Source organism: Ursus arctos, unplaced genomic scaffold (genome assembly GCF_023065955.2).
Source record: "Ursus arctos isolate Adak ecotype North America unplaced genomic scaffold, UrsArc2.0 scaffold_8, whole genome shotgun sequence".
NCBI lineage: Eukaryota > Metazoa > Chordata > Mammalia > Carnivora > Ursidae > Ursus > Ursus arctos.
The window spans coordinates 8,486,716-8,507,823 of NW_026623100.1; the positions used below are offsets into that span (position 1 = coordinate 8,486,716).

At 41.3% G+C, this 21,108-nt stretch overlaps 1 protein-coding gene across 1 annotated transcript; it reads right to left on the reverse strand.

The window, feature by feature from the left end:
- Nucleotides 1–572: 572 nt before the first annotated feature.
- CNOT11 (CCR4-NOT transcription complex subunit 11) lies at nt 573–18,809 on the reverse strand. Its single transcript, XM_026488112.4, has 7 exons — nt 18,149–18,809; nt 15,304–15,468; nt 6,714–6,866; nt 4,899–5,101; nt 3,518–3,720; nt 1,785–1,881; nt 573–1,699 (listed from the first exon to the last, which is right to left on the reverse strand). The coding sequence occupies exons 1-7, from the start codon at nt 18,663–18,665 to the stop codon at nt 1,502–1,504; spliced, it is 1,536 nt and encodes a 511-aa protein (XP_026343897.3). The 5' UTR covers nt 18,666–18,809; the 3' UTR covers nt 573–1,501.
- Between the last annotated feature and the right edge of the window lie 2,299 nt (nt 18,810–21,108).

Sequence of the window (21,108 nt, forward strand, 5' to 3'; positions counted from 1 at the left end):
CAGAGGAAATACATGTTAGATAAGCTTTGTTCAGGCACGAGCTAGTGCTGTTGGCCATGCATTCAACACGATCAGAGCATCAGTAGGTTCTAGGGCCCGAGTTTGGATTGCTTTCCGCAGTGGCCTAAACTTTTGCCATTCCAAAAAGTAATGCGTAATGAACGGTTTCTTTTCCCAAACCGAGTATGTAAAACAGTAAATGTCCACTTTTAGGTATGGACAGAAATCAAGGTTGCTAGAATTTTGGATGTTTAAAGGCATTCCTCTTGTGATACTGGCTTGGGTTCTTCTTTCCTTTAAGCAAATATATTTACAAAGCCCTTACTTTTGTAAGAATAGCTAAGATATAAAATTTCTTATAAATACTGCTCTTTTGCCAATATTCCAAGATTGGAACTTATTTGTACTAATTTTAAAGGACACCAAGCCAAGTGGTTTTAACTTTTGCTCAGGGTTAAAATGGAAGGTAATTCTTGAACAGATGATTTCCCTATAATAACTATGCTTTGGAAGTACCTCGGTAAATGAGGAATTTTTCATGGTTTCTTCAAGTAAAAAAACACATCAGATAATACAGTTCATAAAAAACTTTAATGTAAGGCACTGTTGTCCAAAGTTAAGTGAGGGATAACAGCCCACATGATGCCACCTTGTTCTCCTACGTCTCAAACAGGCCATCTGCCCCACCATAGGCAGCAGTACAGTTCCCACTCAGGAAAAGGTTTTACGTGACAGTTCCTCAGTGGTGGTAATTATCTCCCAAAGCATGGACTAATACTTTTCCTTAAAACAAAAAAATAACTACCTTAGACTAATAACTGGAGAACTAACATCTCAAGAGGAAAAGAACGAAACTAAACCAGCTACTGTAGTCTCAAAAAACGGTTTCTAAGAGGTCCAAGAAATGCCTGTATTTTGTTGTCTTAAGTCCCCATGACAAGAGAGGATCAAGTTCATACTGTGAACCAAGGACATGGTTCATACTGTGCTTAATGAGAAATTATTAGGGGCTATACGCACAAATGGGTTCAAGGACCAAACTTCTATTTGCCACTTGATTCAAAAACATTCAACTGATTTCACCTCAAGGGCAGTATGACAAATTATTAAGAATGTCTTCACAGACTCTCATTAAATACTTTTAATATTAGAACCTTAAGAAAACTGGATTCCTGATTTATCAGCAGCCTGTACCGTGTGTTTTAAACAAAAACAGGCACCCTGCTCTACGGTGCTAAAGACCTCATCTACTTGTTTGCAAAAACTGTGGATAACCGTTACTCCTCATCGTCAGCACGACACCTAAAAGACACATTTTCCCAAAATCTTACCAAAAATCCATCTCAAGGAAAAAAGTCATCCAGGAAAGTAAAATTTTGCTTTAAGTAGATAAAGTGGTGTTTATATGCATTGGGCCAAGCAATTCACTCAAGGTTCTAACAGTTTTAAAAATTAAGTCACAATACAGCTGAACAGTGAATGTGGTGGTTCTGATGAGGTATTATTTTGACATTTTGGTCTCAGAAGGTGTTTCTCCAGTATCCAATGTCTTCAACAACCGGAAAAGGCCAGCAGCTTCTCGTATCCTACTGAATTCAATACAGAATGCCTGCACTTCTATAAACAAGTCCTGCACATTAATAATTTTGTTACGGATCAAGGACTGGAGAAAGACACACACAAGACGCACCAAACGATTCTGGAAAAAAAAAAAATTTTTTTTTTTAGTGTTCCCGTTTTCTTGGCAGGTATTTATAAAATTTACAAAAGTTTCTGTTACTTACCTGCATATATTTATCCTTAATTTGTTCACAAGTAGAGATGCAATTTGATATGTAAAGGTGAATAAATTCAGGAGGTAGATCAACAGCTGTAGTTAGTCTGTTTTAAAAGTTAAAAAGTTAGTGCTATTAAACACTTAACCAAAGAGAAATCTTATATTTTATGGTTATTTAGTGAAAATTTCTGATTTGTGATCACTTACCTAGTTTTAAACATATTTACTCAAGCCTGAGTCACCCTGCTTAATTAATAAAGGACACTTCCATTTTTAAGTCTGTACTTAGCATTACACATGTAATTTTTTCTGAGCACCACATTTCTGTGTGTAATGTTTTCGGTTGAATCAGAGTTCATAGTGAATCAGAGTTCATAGTCAATGGTCTTCAAGGTCTAATAAGTAACATTTACTAAACCCCAGTTACACCTAAGCGCTATGGAAGGTGGTATATCCAAGGAGAAGATACAGTTTAGTAAGTAAATAGTATACTACATAACTAAATGCTAAAAATGAGGGGTTTGCAAGGAGCAGTGTAAGTTAAAAGATGGGAAAAGCCTTGAAAGGTCAACTGAAACTTAGAAGTGTTCCTAATACCCTAGTGAATGATCAGAGGAAAAGCTTGGAATCTGGGACTCATGTGGTCTGTTAAGGACAAGGTGGTAGAGACCTGGATGGAATGTGACAGAAGGCGGCATGGTGGCATAGCAGAGTCTTGAAAAGGAGAGCTGGTATTTTCTAAAGGATTCTGTAGAATGTTTAAGGAAAACAAAAAGATGGGATGGGAATTCCATGTTCAGATAAAGGGCTGCTATGCTAACTATACGCTATGAATTTCCAAAAGAAATCCTAAACTTATTTGACCATAGAACCTTTTTCCACAAGGCACTGAGGAACTACTGCTCCAAGGAATAGTGCTGTGGTCATTTGAGATGGGGAAAGGGTGGGGGTGGGGGGCACAAGGAACAAACCTTGTCCTTGAAATTGTTCTCTAGAAAGAATAATACTGATAAAAAAAGATGTGGTTGTTGTTGGACTAAAGACAAATATCTGGTGAAGACAAGAATGCTATAAGAATGTAGTGGCGGGGGGGGGGGGCGCCTGGGTGGCACAGCGGTTAAGCATCTGCCTTCGGCTCAGGGCGTGATCCCGGCGTTCTGGGATCGAGCCCCACATCAGGCTCCTCCGCTATGAGCCTGCTTCTTCCTCTCCCACTCCCCCTGCTTGTGTTCCCTCTCTCGCTGGCTGTCTCTATCTCTGTCGAATAAATAAATAAAATCTTAAAAAAAAAAAAAAAAAAGAATGTAGTGGCGGGGAAGCAGCAAGCACTCCGAGGTAGGTCAGTCCAAGGACCAGAGCAGAGGAAGCCCCTGAAGGAACTGTGAGTCTACAAAGGGGAAGGGCTTGCGCAGGAGAATGCAGAAATGAAGTACTATATTTTCAACAAGGAGCTAACTAGTCTTGCCAGTGACAGAAAATAAAGTTGAAAACCTCATGCCTCCTCCCTCTCCCACCCCAAAAGAACACTCTCCTGTAGCCGTGCTTGTGAGCATGTGGCTTCCAGCCAGGCTTTTTCTCACTGGCTGATTGATTAGCTTGAAAGGACACTGTCTTTAGTACAATTTCAAGAAGGTTAAAAAAAAAAAAAACCCTTAAAATTTGTTTTTTCCCCTTCTGGCCATTTAAATCAGGATCTATACTCCCCTGCCCCTCCCCCACACCTGATTATTAAAAACTTACCGATTTACAACTTCCATTGAATGCAAGGACATGTCCATGTTGACCAGGACCGAAAAATACTCTGTGATCTGGCTTGACTGCATTAACTTCAGCAGCATTTCTATAGCAACTAGAGGGTTGTTTTCCACCAGGTCAGGAAGTTTGGCTGGAGTGAGGCCAATGTGATAAACGAGTTTGGGGTCTTTTTCCAACTCACCCAAGAGCTAAATACAACCAAATTTACAAAAAGAGAGAGATTCTTGAGTCAAATATTCTCTCTTGCCTATAAAAACAAGCTATAAAATTGTCTGCATTGAACCAACTTCATAAATTTCTTCCCTCAAACCATTAAAATCCTGTCTTGATTTTTAAACTGACAACTGAACTGTAAAGACTGTTTATAAACGTGCTAGTGATCCCTCCTGGACGGTAAGCCCGATTCGGCACTGCCTGGCTGGATAGAATACTTACTGTCTGGACTGTGACAATATCATCCTTAACTCCTTTGTAGACTTTTTCTGTCATCTGTTAGAACCTAAAATACTTTAGTTGCCAACCAGCTCTCCAGGAAGGCACACACCACAGAACTGAGGGACATGAGAAACAAGAGTACAGCCCCAGGTGGAGAACAAATGCTTGAGGAGAGAAGCAGGATGGGAAGAGGAAGAGCTGCGCCTTTACAGTTACAGTGCCTCTCACTCGGCAGGACGATACAGCGCAGGTCCTGCTCACACTGTGCAACTCAAACAGGTTCTTCAAAAACATCTCTGCCAAGTCAGTGTTTTCTTACACATTCTCTATGCTCTCTCCTTTACCTACCTGCAAATACCGCAGTGGACTGTGTTTCAAGATGGCCTAGCAAACAAAGTGAACTACAAACACAGCTATTATGTGACTTTGAAAAATTACATTTTTTGGTGGTAAACTGGATTAGAAGTGTCAATATGTCCTCACAAGTTCTAATGTGAAAGTATGCAAGCTGGATAAAATTCTCCAAACAGAAAGCACCCACCAGGTGTCCTTGCCTTTTCCCCCAGGGGAGTCTTACACTTGGGCAGCAGGGGCTATTCTCAACCTCAAATCCACCACTAATCAGCCATGTGATGGAGGCTACTTTACCTTCTCCCGGTCTCCTCCTCTATAAAATGTTAATAATCTTACCCTCAGTAGAGTTACTGTCCAGCTTAAATGTAACAATGTATGCAATGTGCCAGAAATGTGAGATCTGTCTTTCCCCACCAGACTAAAGTGACCAGAGCTGGAGAAGCAGAACAAAGGTCCAGAGATCCAAGGTTCCCCGGATCCAAAACACTTCCTACTTCTGCCTCCTGTTGGCAGGATCATTCATTTTTCATTTACCATACGGAGGATTAAGGACAAAATGCTTACAATAAATACATACCTGTGTTTGTTGAGGAGAAGATAAGGGGCTTTTGAAGGCTTTGGCCATTATTCGCTTGATCTCCACACCAGTGCTGTTCTTGACACACATTGATTTGTCCCATTGAATCGCATGGTCAGGCTCTGTTGGATTCAGCCAAGCCAGCTCGTCCTCACAAATGTGGAGTGGAGGTGGCGGACGAATAAACTCTGGCCGGAAATGGCCTGTAGTGAGAATAGGAATGTTTGCTTCTATCAGTAAACTACCATCTATACACATCTACATAGAACTCTCAAGCTTCAAAATCCAAAGCAGAGATGACAACAGAGTTTTGTTCAGAATCCAACGAAATGAAACACTGATCTAACATTATGTTAGAGACCAAGTCTGTTTCTCAAGAGAGAAGGGCACTACACCATGATCTGACAATTTTTAATTCAGGTAAGCATCACCACTCAGAAGCAAAGGGTACAACTTCACATACTGGCAAAAGTTCTGATGGGAAAAATGAAATGCTATTTGATCTCATTCATCCTACTCTTAGTTACCACTATTTTACCCAGAGACCACTATTATTTGCACTGGTTTTTTTGTTTGTTTTTGCATCTTATAACCTTGAGGTGGCAAACTGGAAATGAAATGGCAGGAAACAGAAAAGTGTAGCTGCCTTTTACCATTTTCACATGAATCCAGAGACTTGCATATAAATCCCTAAATCCACAAATCCCATATTCTCATAAAACAGTGAAAGTACGACAGGAAAATGCAGTAACTCAATACCTCAACTATTTTGTGAAACCAGATGGATCCCTAAGTTATAACCCACTAAAATAAATGCCGGCTGGGATTTCTGCTGAACAAATTTCACACCTCACTGCACACAGGGCCTAAGATGGCCTAGTCCAGTCCTGGATCCTGGCCCCTACCAAATTTGAGATTAGTTTACTGATAAGGTTTTCTGGCTAAGAATCATCAGTTTATCTTAAACTATACTCATACTTCACTTCCATCACCAGGACTAGCATATCAATATTTTCAGACCACTTAAAGGAAAAAAAATTTTTAACATTTCCTGAGAAGCACTACTTACACGATAAGGAAAACATTCCTGCAAGGTTCAGATGCCTGATGTTTAGAGCTAGACTCAGTAGCTAACTGATCTTCTCACATACCTTTCTGGTGGCGCATGTAACACAAAGTTGTGTCTAAGCAAGTATTAAATAAAAATCAGTATGTGCCATGGGCCTTCAGGGACACTTGTGACTGGCTGAGACTTCAGATATTAAACCCATTTATGCCAAAAATCTGGTGATGACATTAAAGTAATGCACGTTTTAAACTCGTGGTAACACTGTAATTTGGAGAACATTTTTTTATTCTTAAGTATAAAGCATGCCTTCATCATTAAAACCACATAAAAGCCTGTGAACCCAAAAGATGGAGCTATATTATTTCAAGTTCCATAGGTGTTTTATTTGAATTAAAGTAAACTAAGAACTATAAGATCAGTAAAACTTTACAAGGGAAAAGGTAATGAGAGTGATAAGATTAACAAAGCACTATAAAAGAAAAACTATGTACAAAAGACTCATTTTAGTAAAATTGGAATTTATATCTTCAGGAATGCTGCTGATAATAAAAAACGTGTTATACAATTTTATTAAAGGAGAAGCTAACTTAACTGACCATCTCTGCTATGCTCCACTGGACACTAGGAGATTTCTCACTGAATTCAAGTTTAAGGAGCAACAAAAAATAATACCATGTTTTAAAAAACCAAAAGTCTCAGGATGCCGGTAAAATAAAACCCAAGTATATAAAATTATGTATACCTACTTTCAATAGGTGGCTTTGGTCCACTGACTAAAGCTTCCGTGATTTGAGAGGCAACCGAGCTGTCAAATCCAGAATTAGAAGAGTCTGGGTCTGGGTCACTGAGAATACTAGGGAAGCTAGCCTTACTTTGGGTTGGCAGTTCAGACTGGCGTTCTGAAAAAGGATAAAATAAGAGACATTTTTACACTGAGGGTATCACAAGGAGAAGAGACAAGCTACTAACTGGGAAAAGCTATCTGCAACACATAAATAAAAGGGCAAAATTCAGTATAAATATGTATTTAAATTATTTTTTTCCCCCAAAACTACAAATCCACCAAGAGCTAACAACACCAACGAACCAGCAGCAGCTACAGTCAGGCCTCTCAGCCAGTTGTGCTGGGGGCCAGTCCCACCTGTCAGAGCACCCCTAGCCATTGCAGAGCAGTCACAACAGGAAAGTACATCCAGCCCACACAAAGGATACTCCTACGGTGCCTGGTACTGGTGACCAGGGAGGACTGAGGTGCTGGACTCCGGGCATCTTCCACATAAGGCCACTACTTTCAAGTACGGGAGTTGCAACTGACATATCTACTGTACAGAAACAAACAGAGTCAGACAAAATGAGACAGAGGAATATGCTCTGAACAAAAAAACAACACAAAACCTCAGAAAAAGAACTAAGGGAAACAAGAAGTAAGCAACCTACCAGATGAAGAGTTTGGGTAATGGTCATAAAGATCCGTATTAGACTTGAGAAAAGTGATGAACTCAGAACGAAGCTGAAGAATAAAATAACTGAAATAAAAACTACACTAGAGAATCAACAGCAGATTAGCAGATGAGGAAAGGACCAGCGATCAGGAAGACAGGGTAATGGGAGACAGGGTAATGGGACGCACCCCAGCTGAACAGCAAAAAGATAAAAAAATTTTAAATGAGGACAGGTTAAAGAACTTCTGTGACAACATCAAGCATAAGGTTTGCATTATACGGAGTCCCAAAAGAACGGGGCAGAAAACTTATTTGAAGAAATAATCACTGAAAACTTCCCTTAGGGAAGGAAACAGCCAGCTAGGTCCAGGAAGTGCAGAGAGCCCTAAATAAGATGAACCCAAGAAGCTCCATACCAAGACACAGAATTAAAATGTCAAAAATTAAAAAGAGAATCTTAAAAGCAGCAAGAGAAAAGCACACAGTTACACGGGAAACCCCATAAGGCTATCAGATTTCTTTCAGCAGAAACTGCCGGTCAGAAGGGAGTGGGAGGATACATCCAAGTGCTGGGGAAAAACACAATCACGACTACTTGCCCCAGCAAGGCTATCACTCAGAACTGAAGGACAGTTTACCAAACTAAAGTTAAAGGAGTTTGCCACCACTAAACTAGCCTTACAAGAAATGTTAAAGGGACTTCTGTAAGCAGAAAAGAAAAAGCCGTAATTAGAAGAAAATTATGAAAAGAAAAAATTCACCGGTAAAAGCGAACACATACTAAAGGTACTAGATCAATCACTTATAAAGCTAGTATGAAGGTTAAAAGACAAAAGTAAAATCAATTATATCTATAAGAATGAGATAAAGGGCACAAAATAAAAAAGATGTAAAATAGGACAATATGTACATAAAATGTGGAGCAGGCTGGGGAGTAAAAATACAGTGCTTTCAGAATGTATTCAAACGTATCCAACCATCACAATTTAGACTGTATATACCAAGAATATTATATATGAACCTCAGTAACCACCAGCCAAAAACCTAAAATAGATTCACAAAAAACAACGGAACCCAAGCATAACACTAAATAAAGTCATCAAATCATAAGGGAAGAGATCAAGAGAACACAGAACTACAACCAGGAAACAACAAAATGTCAAAAAGGACGTATCAATGAGTACTTAAAAAAGTAAATGAACTAAATGCACATTTACTTTTAAGTCAAAAGACACAGGGTGACTGAATGGATAAAAAGACAAGACCTATTTATATGCTTCCTACAAGAGAGACAAACATCAGATCCAAAGAAAGACTGAAAGTGAAGGTATGGAAAAAGATATTCTATGCAAATGGATGGGGGGGAAAAGTGGGCGGCAGTACTCACATTGGACAAACTAAACTTTAAAACAAAGACTGTAGGGGTGTCTGGGTGGCTCAGTTGGTAAAGCGTGAGACTCTTGATCTCAGAGTCATGAGTTCAAGCCCCACGTTGGGCATGGAGCCTACTTAAATACATACATACATACTTAAATAGGAGCACCTGGGTGGCTCAGTTGGTTAAATGTCTGACTTCCGCTCAGGTAATGATCTCAGGGCTCGGGTCATAATCTCAGGGTCCTGGGATCAAGCCTCACATGGGGCTCTGCGCTCAGTGGGGAAATCTGCTTCTCTCTCTCTCTCTCTCTCTGCCCCTTCCTCCACCCCTCCCTCCACTCGTGCACATGCTCACTCACTCTCAAATAAATTTAAAAAACCCTTAAGTAAGTGTATAGACTGTAACAAAAGACAAAGAAGGACACTATAAAATCATACAGCGACAATCCAACAAGAAGACCTAACAATTGTGAATATTTATGCACCCAAGAGAGGAGCACCCAAATATATAAAACAAATATTAACAGACATCAAGGGGGAAACTGACAGTAATATATCATTGTAGGGGACTTTAACACCCCACTCCCATCAGTGGACAGATAATCTAAACAGAAAATTTAGATAGATCTGAATGACACATTGATGGATTTAACACATATATTTGGGACATTCCATCCTAAAACATAACATTCTTTTCAAGTGCACATGGAACATTCTGCAGAACAGATTACATATTAGCCCACCAAACAAGTTCAGAAAGACTGAAGTCGTACCGTGCATCTTTTCTGACCACAATACTATGAAACTGGAAGTCAAACACATTGAAAAAACTGGAAAGACAAATAGATGGAGGTTAAGCAACAAACTACTAAACAATGAATGGATCACCAGGAAATAAAAGAAGAAATTAAAAAGTACATGGAAACAAATGAAAATGAAAACACAAGAGTTCAAAACCTTTGGGATACAGCAAAAGTGGTTCCAAGAGGGAAGTTTAGCAATACAGGCCTACCTCAAGAAGCAAGAAAAATCTCAAACAACCTACCCTTACACCCAAATGAGCTAGAAAAAGAAGACCAAAACCTAAAATCAGCAAAAGAAAGGAAAAATAAAGATTAGAACAGAAATAAATGATCAAGTGGAATTTATTCCTGGGTTGCAAGGATGGTTCAATAGTCACAAATCAACCAACATGATATATCACATTAACAAAATAAAGGATATAATGGATATGGTCATTTCAATAGATGCGGAAAAAGCATTTGACAAAATTCAACATCTGTTCATGATAAAAACTCTTTAACAATGCGGGTATATAGGGAACACACCTCAGCATAATAAAGGCCATACACAACAAATCCACAGCTAACATCACAATGGTGAAAAGCTGAAAGCTTTCCCGCTAAGGTCAGGAACAAGACAAGGACGTCCACTCTCACCATTTTTATTCAACACAGTCCTGTCCTAGCCTTAACAGTCAGACAAAAAAAAATAATTGGAAAGACAAACACTGTTAAAATGTCCATTCTACATAAAGCAATCTACAGATTCAATGCAATCCCTATCAAAATGCTGATAGCACTTTTCACAGAACTAGAACAGATATCCTAAAATTTGTATGGAACCACAAAAGACCCCTGAATAGCCAGAGCAATCTTTTGAAAGAAGAACAAAGCTGGAAGTATCACAATCTTGGATTTCAAACTATTACAAAGCTATAGTAATCAAAATAGTATAGTATCGGGACAAAACAGATACATGGATCAAAGAAAAGAATACCCAGAAATAAGCCCATGCTTAAATGGCCAATTAATCTACTATAAAAGGTAAGAATATACAATTGGGGGAAAAGACAATTTCATCAATATATGGTGCTGGGAGAGCTAGATGGCTACATCAAAAGAAGGAAACGAGGCCACTGTCTTACACCATACACAAAAATAAGCTCACAATGGCTATAAAAGACCTACATATAAGACTTGAAACCATAAAACTTTTTTTTAAGATTTATTAGAGAGCAAGCACACGTGCACATAGAGGGAGAGGGAGAAGCAGACTCCGCTGAGCAGGGAGCCTCAGGTGGGGCTTGATCCGAGGACCTGGAGATCATGACCTGAGCCAAACACAGATGCTTAACAGACTGAGTCACCCAGGCATCCCAAAACCACAAAATTTCTAAAATAAAACACAGGCAGTAAACTCTTGGATTGGCCTTAGCAACTTATTTATGGATAAGTCTTCCCAGGCAAGGGAAACAAAAGCAAAAATAAACAACTGGGGCTACATCAAAATCAAAGCTTTTGTACAGCAAAGGAAACCACAAACAAAATGAAAACATATGGAATGGGAGAAGCTATTTGCAAATGATGTATGTAATAAGGGGTTAATATCCAAAATAAGTGAAGAACTCCAACACCAAACAAATTATAAATAAAAAATTAGATTTTAAAAAACCAGGCAGAGGACCAGAACAGACATTTCTCCAAAGATACACAGATGACCAACAGACACATGAAAAGATTTTCAGCATCACTATCACCAAGGAAATGCAAATCAAACCCACAGTGAGATAGCACCTCACAGCTGTCAGAATAGCTAGTATGGCAAACAAATACCAAGTGTTGGTGAGGCTGTGAAGAGAAGGCAGCCCTTATGCACTGCTGGTGAGAGTGTAAACCGGTGCCGCCTGTCCGGAAAACAGTATGGACGTTCCTCAAAAACTAAAAACAGAAGTATCACAGGATCCAGTAATTCCTCTTCTGAATATTCACCCAAAGAAAATAAAAACACTATTTCAAAAAGACACATGCACCCTTATGTTCATTGCAGTTATTTATAATAGCCAAGATATGGAAGCAACTTAAGTGTCCATAGATAAATAAATAAAGATGTGGTTGTATATATATACACAATGGAATACTGTAGAAAAAGAATATTAAAAAAGAATGAAATCTTGCCATGTGTGACAACATGGATGGACCTAGAAGATATCGTGCTAAATGAAGTCCAACACAGAAAGACAAAGACCATATGATTTCACATCTGTGTGGAATCTAACAGAACAGATAAGAGCCAGCAACAGACTCCTCGATAGAGAACAAACTGGTGGTGACCAGAGGGGAGGGAGGAAGGGGGATGGGCAAAATAGGTGAAGGGGATTAAGACGTACAAACTTCCAGTTATAAATCAATCATGAGAATGAAAGGACATCATAGGTAATAGAGTTAATAATACAATAACTTTGTATGGTTACAAACTACACTTAATGTGATGAGCACTGAATAAATGCATAGAAATGTCAAATTATTATGTTGTACACCTGAAACTAGTGTAATACTGTATGTCAACTGTACTTCAATTAAAAAAAAAAGCAAAAAACTCCTACATATCAATTTTTTAAAAAAGAAAAAATGGGCTGACTTCAACAAGCATGGTCTTAAAGAAAAAAAAAAGCTTGAAGGCCAATAAACATCTGAAGAGATGTTCAGCCTCATTGTGAGGGGGGGAGAATCAGTCAAAACACAAGAGACTATTACATACTGCAGGTTGACAAAAATTAACAAGCCTGGGGGCGCCTGGGTGGCTCAGTCATTAAGCGTCTGCCTTTGGCTCAGGGCGTGATCCTGGCGTTCTGGGATCGAGCCCCACATCAGGCTCCTCCGCTATGAGCCTGTTTCTTCCTCTCCCACTCCCCCTGCTTGTGTTCCCTCTCTTGCTGGCTGTATCTCTCTCTGTCAAATAAATAAAATCTTTAAAAAAAAAAAAAAAAAGAAAGAAAGAAAATCCCACCTGAAAGATTTAAAAAAAAAAAGAAAAATTAACAAGCCTGAAATTATCAGATGCAGAGAATGTCAAGTAACTTGTACACCGCTAATGGGAGTGAAACATGGCACAGCAACTCTGGAAAACAATCTGCCATTAGCTAGTCAAGTTTTACATGTGCTTATCTTTCTCTCTAAAAGAAACACTTTCACATGTCCACCAGGAGAATGTACCAGAATGATTGTAGCAACATTATGTCCATCAATAGTAAAATGGATAAAGAACTTGGTATTCCATTGTATGAATGTCACAACAGCAATGAAAAGCAACAACTACAATTCACCAACATGGATTCGCCTTACAACTAACACCCCAAAGAACACAGTATGATTCCACACATACATCAAGTTTAAGGAACATCCGAGGTTAAACTACAGGCATGTACAGAGGGGAGGGCTATAAAGTAAATCATGAATGATTACCACAAAAGTGAGCTTAGTGACAGGGGAGGAGGGCAGCAGCTAGTAAGAGAAACAGACAGGGAGCCTTCAGGTCCTGAAACTATTCCATTTTTCAACCTAGATGATGGCTGCTCCAGAATCACTTTATAATTCCTTAATACATGCAGGTTTTATGAACTGCGTATCTCAGATTTTGTAACTTTGAAAACACAGCTAAATTTCTGATTCCTTAAAGAACTACCTGTGTTAATAAAGGACCATCAATCCAGTGGAAAAATGGCCAGATATGAAAGATGCCTTAGACCTATAACATGTTTACCATATTCATTTAATAGGAAAAATGCTAATTAAAATTATCCTGAGATGCTGTTTTCTCTGACTGCTAAAGTACAGAAAATTAGCATACTCCTGACCAAAATGTAGAAAACTGTTTAAATTGACACTCCATATGGTAACCTAGTAAGTGCAGGTTGTGTGTCAGGAATTTTTAATAAAACCTCTGAAATGAATACTGACATTGTTAACAGGGTAAAAGTGCCCCTTGTGGTTACTTTTAACTTGTCTGCTTGTTTATTTAAAGTTAAAAAAAAAAATGCAACCGCATCCTGCATAAATTAACAGCTGGTCCATGGGTCCCACTACAAGACATGAACTGCAGGCCTCTGCAAGGGCGAGCTGTGGTCATCAGCTCCAAAGACAGGTGGATCTCTTTTTCCGCTGGTACTTGTAAAAGTAAATGGATTAGGACATCTTCGGTCTGGGTAGGGGACAGCAAGCAGCAAGCTTAGCCACTCTGCCAAGCTCTCTCAAGGCTAACTCTAGCACATATTCCTTTCTGGGCTTGATATACTTTAAAACTTTCTCACAGACTAACTCAAGTCATTGTAAGTTGCAAGGGAGGTCAGATCCGATTCTCACTTTATTGAATACAAAGCTAGAACGCGCAGCATATAAATCCCTTCTGAAGGTAAGGTGACTGAAACTGCTTGTCACCTCTGTCACCAGCTTTCATACAATCTTTAAAGAAATAATCACTGTTTTATTTCTGTGAATAGATTGCATCTAGTACTAGTGACTAATGAGTACTTCTGCGTACCTTCAATCTTAAAAGTCTTAAAAAGATTTCTCTTGGGACACCTGGGTGGCTCAGTTGGTTAAGCGTCAGCCTTTGGCTCAGGTCATGATCCCAGGGTCCTGGGATCGAGTCCCACATCGGGCTCCTTGCTCAGCCAGCCTGCTTCTCCCTCTACCTGCCGCTCTCTTTCTCCCTGACAATTAATAAATAAGGTTTAAAAGAAAAAAAAAAAGATTTCTCTTGGTTTCAGAAAATAACCATTATTATATTGTTGATATCCAGGAGTTAAAAAGTGAGGTTCAGAATGCTCCAAGGAAAAAGTTTATTGAACAATGTCACCTTATGTAAGAAACCAAATGTCACAGATGCTTTAAGTCTAAGAAGGATGGAGAACTGTCAAAATTAATACTGCAGCTCAATCATAAGGTCAAGGGTTCACAAATTTGCCTATATATTAGAATTTCCCTAACGAATCACTCTCAAGTGGTAAGACCCATTCATCCATATTTTTGCTCAGAGCAGTCAAGCGAACGCTGCCTCTTTACCTTCCCTACTCAGAGAGGCTCTGTCTGACCATCCAGGTAAAGAAAGTCCCTCTATTTTCTATCACAACACGCTTTTGCTTCAAGAGAATCCGTTCATTCATTTATACGTGTAACACAGAAGATGCCAAAGCAATCTTGAAACGTAGGATGCGGGAGATTTAACACATCCTGACTTCAGAACTTACTACAAATCAAATGTGGGGAAGTAAAATACAGAAAAAGCAATGATCATGGAATAGAAAGCCCAGAAATAAACCCTTCCATATATGGTCAAATAATTTTCAATAAGGGTGCCAAAAGAAATCATTCTGACTATTCAGGGTCCCTTGGGATTCTGTATGAATTTTATGATGGGTTTTTCTATGTCTGCAAAACACATTGTTGGGATTTTAACAGAAATATCATTGAATCTGTAGCTCACTTTGACATCAGGAAATTTTTTTAAACCTACTAAATTTTATCCAGCATTCTTCTTAAATTGGAAAAGCAATCAAGTGAAGAATGAATTTTTATGCCATATTAGCAAGGATCCAGTACTGAAGCTACGTTTCTCAAGGAAGTTACTAAGCTTTTAGCATAGTTACAAAGACCTTCATTTTAACTGGAGAACTACCCCCCCCCCCAAAAAAGCCCAATGCTACCACACAAGAATACCCAAACCACCAATTCCTTACCAGCCAAGGCCAGCTGAAGCCCACTAATGTCCACAGACTGGCCCATGTTTCCAACGTCCATCAAGGCAATCTGTCGAGGTGTCTTTTTGAAGAGTTCTCTTGGGGGTGCCAGCATCAGCTGGGAAAGAAAAAACTTTTCTGGTGGAGTTATAGGAGGCAAAAATCCTGTAAACAAAAACGTATAACAATTTCTCCAATGGTTATTTTTAAAAATTAACTTGACCCTGTAAAATCTGCATTTGCTACTTGCCATCTCCACTCACATATTTTAAAGACAAAATTATAATTAAGTTTCAGTTAACCAGACATATACATTTATGAAAATGTAATTAAATATACCATTTGAAATTCTCTGATTTGTGGCAATATCAATGAAACTTAAGTTTTTTAAACTATTAAAAACTTTGTTTCCAACATGCAAAGGCTAAAGCTTACACATGCAAGCAAAAAAAATTAAAAAGCTAGTGCTCAGAAATGCTTCTCTTTCTCCTCTGCTGCTGTGAGCAGCCGAACCAGCTGAAGAAGCAAGGAAGCATCCGCGGCGCGAGTACACATCTCAGACCTGCGCCAGTGCGCAGTGCAGCTGCAAAACCCCCACATGCTGAACGCTGCTCCCTCCCGTCCCACATTCAGTTGCTCACCAAGCCGCATCATCCCACAGCAGCATTGTCGCCAGATTCTGTTCGCTCATCTCCATCCCCTCCCCTCCTCTCTCGCCAGGACTCCAGGCCTGCCTCCCTCATTTCCCCAGTTCCCAGTTTTGACTCCTACCCACCAACCCATCACCTACAGTCCACACTCCCACTTACCACTTAGTTATATATTTCTAGGTACAAATCTGCTCACATTACTTAACCTGTTTACACAGAATTAAACCCAAAATTCTGCACCATTATAAGACCCTTCATAATCTAGTCCTGATCCACTTTCCTAATCTCATCTCTTGAACTCCCCTCCAACCCACATATCCTACACTCCAGTTGCACCAATCACCCAGGTTCTCGAATTCCTGATTTCAAAACATCCAATATACCTAGTTCTTTAAGAATACCTGACAGGGCCCCACATTTCCCTCGCACAGCCCCTTACCCCATCTCTAATCAATATCCAGCAAAAACATTACTCCCCGAGAAGGTCTCCAGCCACAAAGGTAGTTGTTCATCTGGGCCGCCGAGCATTTCATATGTGACATCTAGTACGACCCTTACTACACTGGCTTATGGCTACATTTATGTCTCCCCGACCAGACTGCAAGCCTCTTGAGTGCAGGGAAGCCATCTTATTTACATCTAGACACATTCTCAGTCCTAGCTCTGCATCAGAATCACCTGAAAAAACTCTAAAAATATATCCATTAGATGCTCACCCTAGACATACAATATAAGCCTTGGTGCTGATATTCTCTATTTTCTATTTAATGAAAGTAAGGATAATAATGGTTAACAATTATTGTAAATACTTTTATTCCTCCTCCTAATCCTATCAGCTAGGAATTATTATCTGCATTTTACAAAGAAACTGAGGCGCAGGGAGGTAAAATAACCTATCCATGGAGTCCTTCCGTGGCAAATCTGTGTTTACAGTGCAGTCTGTGGTTTGAATTTAGGTTTAGACTCATGGCATTTGAGAATGACCGTAAGCCATCCTCCCTTTGCCTAACTTGGCCTCCAGAATTCAAATCGCTCTCTGAGTAAATCCCATACTGTCCCCATTCTCGGCTAAGGGCCCCCTAGGATGGTGAGTTTCGACCTCCCATGATATGTTCCATTACCTTCTGGGCATTCTCTAACTTCCTGACAGCCTGGTTCAGTACTAGTACCCTAACGGCATCTTATCCAACACAAAGTTTGCCCCTCTTACATAAGAGCAGGGCTTTAGATGCTTTAGATCCAAAGGGGGTGCCAAGCATGAACACCAACTAGCTTACAAGGTAGAAGCCCTCCTGTGCTATGAAAAACTTCTTGGTATAATCTCAAAATCCACTGCCTTCGCCTTTTAACTCTCTGTAGAGTGGCCCCTACCTATACATTGCTCTTTCCGCACTGGTTTAGTACTGGGAGATCAAACTGTTCCCCACCTCTACCTACTACCCCCACTACGTTGGCCTTTGTCTTAGTTTCCCAAGAGGCCCTATCACTAATCACCATCCTTCTGTGCCTTTCTCCTTTCCTGGCTCTGAGTCTTCTCCCAAACTCAAATCTCATAAAGCATTTCTTTGAGTTAAAAAAAAACAAAAACAAAAAACCAGCCTTCAATGAAACCCATTGATCTGAGCTTACCAGTACTGCACAAATATACATTTTACCTAACGTCCAGCAGTCATGCGTTTTCTAACTTAGGCCGTGAACTTGAGACTACCTTCTATCCTCTCCCCCATCACATTATTCAGGGCCACGCATCAGACCAACGAAGGTGGCTGCAAAGTCCTTAAACACCGTTTAAGGTCTATTTCCGCCCAACAACTCTTCGGGTTCTGAACTTCTATTTACTCGACTGAAACTTAAAACCTGGAGCAGAGTGTCATTAGTTACAACGTCACACACCTGAGACGGGCTCTACAGTAACTGTGACTGAGTTGAACTGTCAAACCCCACTCAGCTGCGTGACTTGACGGCCCGTACAGTGGAGAGGAGTAATTTGCGGTGCCCCGAATCTGTAATTAAGCTACCACTTCCTCATACTTTGCGGGGGGGGGGGGTTAAGATAATTTCAAAAGGAGACAATTTCACTTGCGGATGAGCTCTCGCAAAAGCGCAGGCGGCAAGCGCCCAATCTGTCCACAGCGCACACCTGGCTTCCGGAGGGAGGGGCCGCCCGGCCGAGGGGCGGCGCGCCTCGGGCGTACCTGAGAGCGGCGGCCTGTCGGGCTCCTGGCCGCCGCGAGCGGGCGGCGCGGGGTTGAGCAGGTGCGCGAAGCTGGCGGCAAAAGGGTTGGCGGCGAGCGGCTCCGTGCGGTACATCTCCCAGAGCAGGTAGAGCGCGGTGAGGCGTTGCGCCGCGCTGGGCAGCAGGTCTGGCTGCTGCAGCAGCATGACGAGCACCGAGCCCAGGCGGAAGTGGTCGGCCTTGCTAAAGTAGTGGTGGAAGGCGGTGGACAGGCCCTCGAAGGTGCTGCCGCCGCCCGCCTCCTCCGAGATGATGCTCAGCAGACTCGAGAGCTCCTTCGGGGTCAGGCTCATCCTGCCCGCGGGGCCCCCCGGGCCTCCACTGCCCGGCCCGGGGCCGCCTACTCCGCCTTTGCCGCCGCCGCCGGAGCCTCCCGAGCCGCTCCTGGACGCCGACCCCGCCGCTTCCCGGGCACCCCTTTGCTCCGCGGCGGTAAGAAGCCGGCCAGACGCCGCGCTCACCCCGCCACCGGGCATCAACCTCGTCCGCCTGCTCTGCTTCCCGGCCGGAGTGGCCCTGGCGCCGGCTCGCCCCGTCCCCACGGCCGTAAAGCGCGCTGTTACACGACAGCGTCGCAAACAAAACACGTCGGGGAAACCGGACCGCCGCAGAGCAGAGGGGCAGCCCGGAGAGAACGCGAGGCGGGTGGAGCGAGGCCCGGGAGAGGATCCGGAGTCGCTGGGTGGGCGGGGTGAAGCGGCCGGAAGTGGGGTGGGGGCCTGCGAGGTACGGGCCTCGTGCTGCGGAGGTTTTGCCGCGGGACCGCCCGGCTCTGTGGGCGGGGTCTGCACCTTGGCGACCCCAAGCGGACCTCCTAGGAGTCCCCAAGGTAGAGCCTGGCAGCGGTCGGCCCCCGGTGAATATGGGACACGTTATCTTCTGGAAGAATGCGTCTTAGATTCTAAATAGTTTTCCCAATGTACCACACGTGACTGTTCATGATTTTAAACTGTTTAAATGCGAGTCACGGAACGAGGACATTTCTCATAACGTAATTTCCAGTCTCACAATCCTTTTCGCACAAATGGAATCATACTACACTTGAGTTTTTGTGCGTGGTTATTTTAACAGGATTTTGAGAAAATGTTTCCAATAAACACTCATTTACAAAATTGTGCGACTTTTTACTTTTTCTGCCCTTAGGCGCGATTCTGGGCCTTGACTGTGGTTGGAAGGCCCCCACCCGGGGAACCTTTAAGAACAGTAACGCCAACCCCCAAAGACTGCTCGGGTATTAAAAAAAAAACACCACCACCCCAGGTGACTCTAATATGAACTCTGGGCTGAATCCCGAGTGGCGTTCCCCAGACTTGCCCAGTCCTTCCCTAGACCTAAAGGAACCTAGGGGATTTCTCCCGCGATTTCCACGAGGCAAGTTAGGAAATCCCGTCTGCGCTAAGCAATGCTAGCTGCTCAAGAATCTTTGAGTTAAGCGCCACCTTCATTCTAAAGTAAAACTGAAGGAAGAGAACGGGCTGTTATCACCAGTATGCAAATCATGAAGGCTTCTTCAATTTACTGCTAGATTTCCCCATTAGAAAGGTCCTGCCAAAACATTTGTTTTAAAGTGGAGCCCAACAATGGGCTTGAACTCAGGAACCTGAGATCAAAACTTGAGCTGACATCAAGAATTGGATGCCCAACTGACTGAGCCACTCAGGCGGCCCCAAAACATTTTTAACAGCAGCAAATACAATTTGCTAATGCCTGGACTCTTGGGAAACTGACTTGAATTAGCTTGAAAATATTCTCATTTTATTATTTGTTTTACTATGGTAAATAAACCTTATTGTGTTTGAGCCATTTTACATTGTGGGGTCTATTTGTAATAGCAATTAGCATATATATATATGTTACATATATTAATATGTTATATGTAACATAACATTAATATTACATATTAATATATAACATATTAATTACATTACATTACATTATGTTAATGTTACATAAAATTACATTAAATATGTTAATATATAACATATTAATTACATTATGTTACATTAATTAATAACATATATTAATATAACATTAATATGTTATATTAATATGTTATATTAATATATGTTATATATATTAATGTTATATATTAATATATGTTATATATTAATATATATGTTGTGTATAGTGTGTTTTACTATTTTTTAAAGAAGTTCAAAATATTTGAACATATTACCATCACCAAAAGAACTAAATACTTTTCTTTCTGTAGGGTCATTTTCAAAACTGAGATGATAGCCAGAGTTTCCTACATGTTCCCTGAAAACAGTTCTCAGGTCCTGCATTAGTTTACTGGTAACAGTCACAAACTGGGTGGTTTAACACAACAGAAATGTGTTTTCTCACAGTCCTAGAGGCTCAAAGTCCAAAATGAAAGTGTTGGTGGGCAGGGCTGTGCTCCCTCTAAAGACTTTAGGGGAGAATTCTCCCTCCTCTCCTAGGTTCTGGTGGTTGATGGCTGTCTCTGGCATCCTTTGGCTTCTAGCTGCACCATTTCCATCTCTGCGTCTGCAGTCACATGGCCTTCTTCTCTGTGTGTCTGGGTGTCACACGGCCTTCTTACGGGGACACCAGTGAAAAAGGGACAGGCAAGGCTAGATAGGGAGAGACAGGCAAAGGGGCTACTGGATCAGGCTCACAGAAGTCCCAAAAATGTGGAGGTGTAAGGAAATCAGAGATGAGGGAACACTCCAGACCACCCTGCCCTAGGTGTCCGAGGGGGTAGTCTTATTTATGACAGTCTCCTGTGGTCAACAGAAAATAACCAGACCCTAAAAAGAAGTAAGCCATTAAAGATGTTAGCACTACTCCTTCATCAGTGGTGCTGCCAGCAGAGAAGTCAAAAAGATGGAAGGTCCTGCTTAGCCTTCAATAAAAGACCAACCCTACAAGCCCTCAGTGGCAACCCTGTCGGGACCC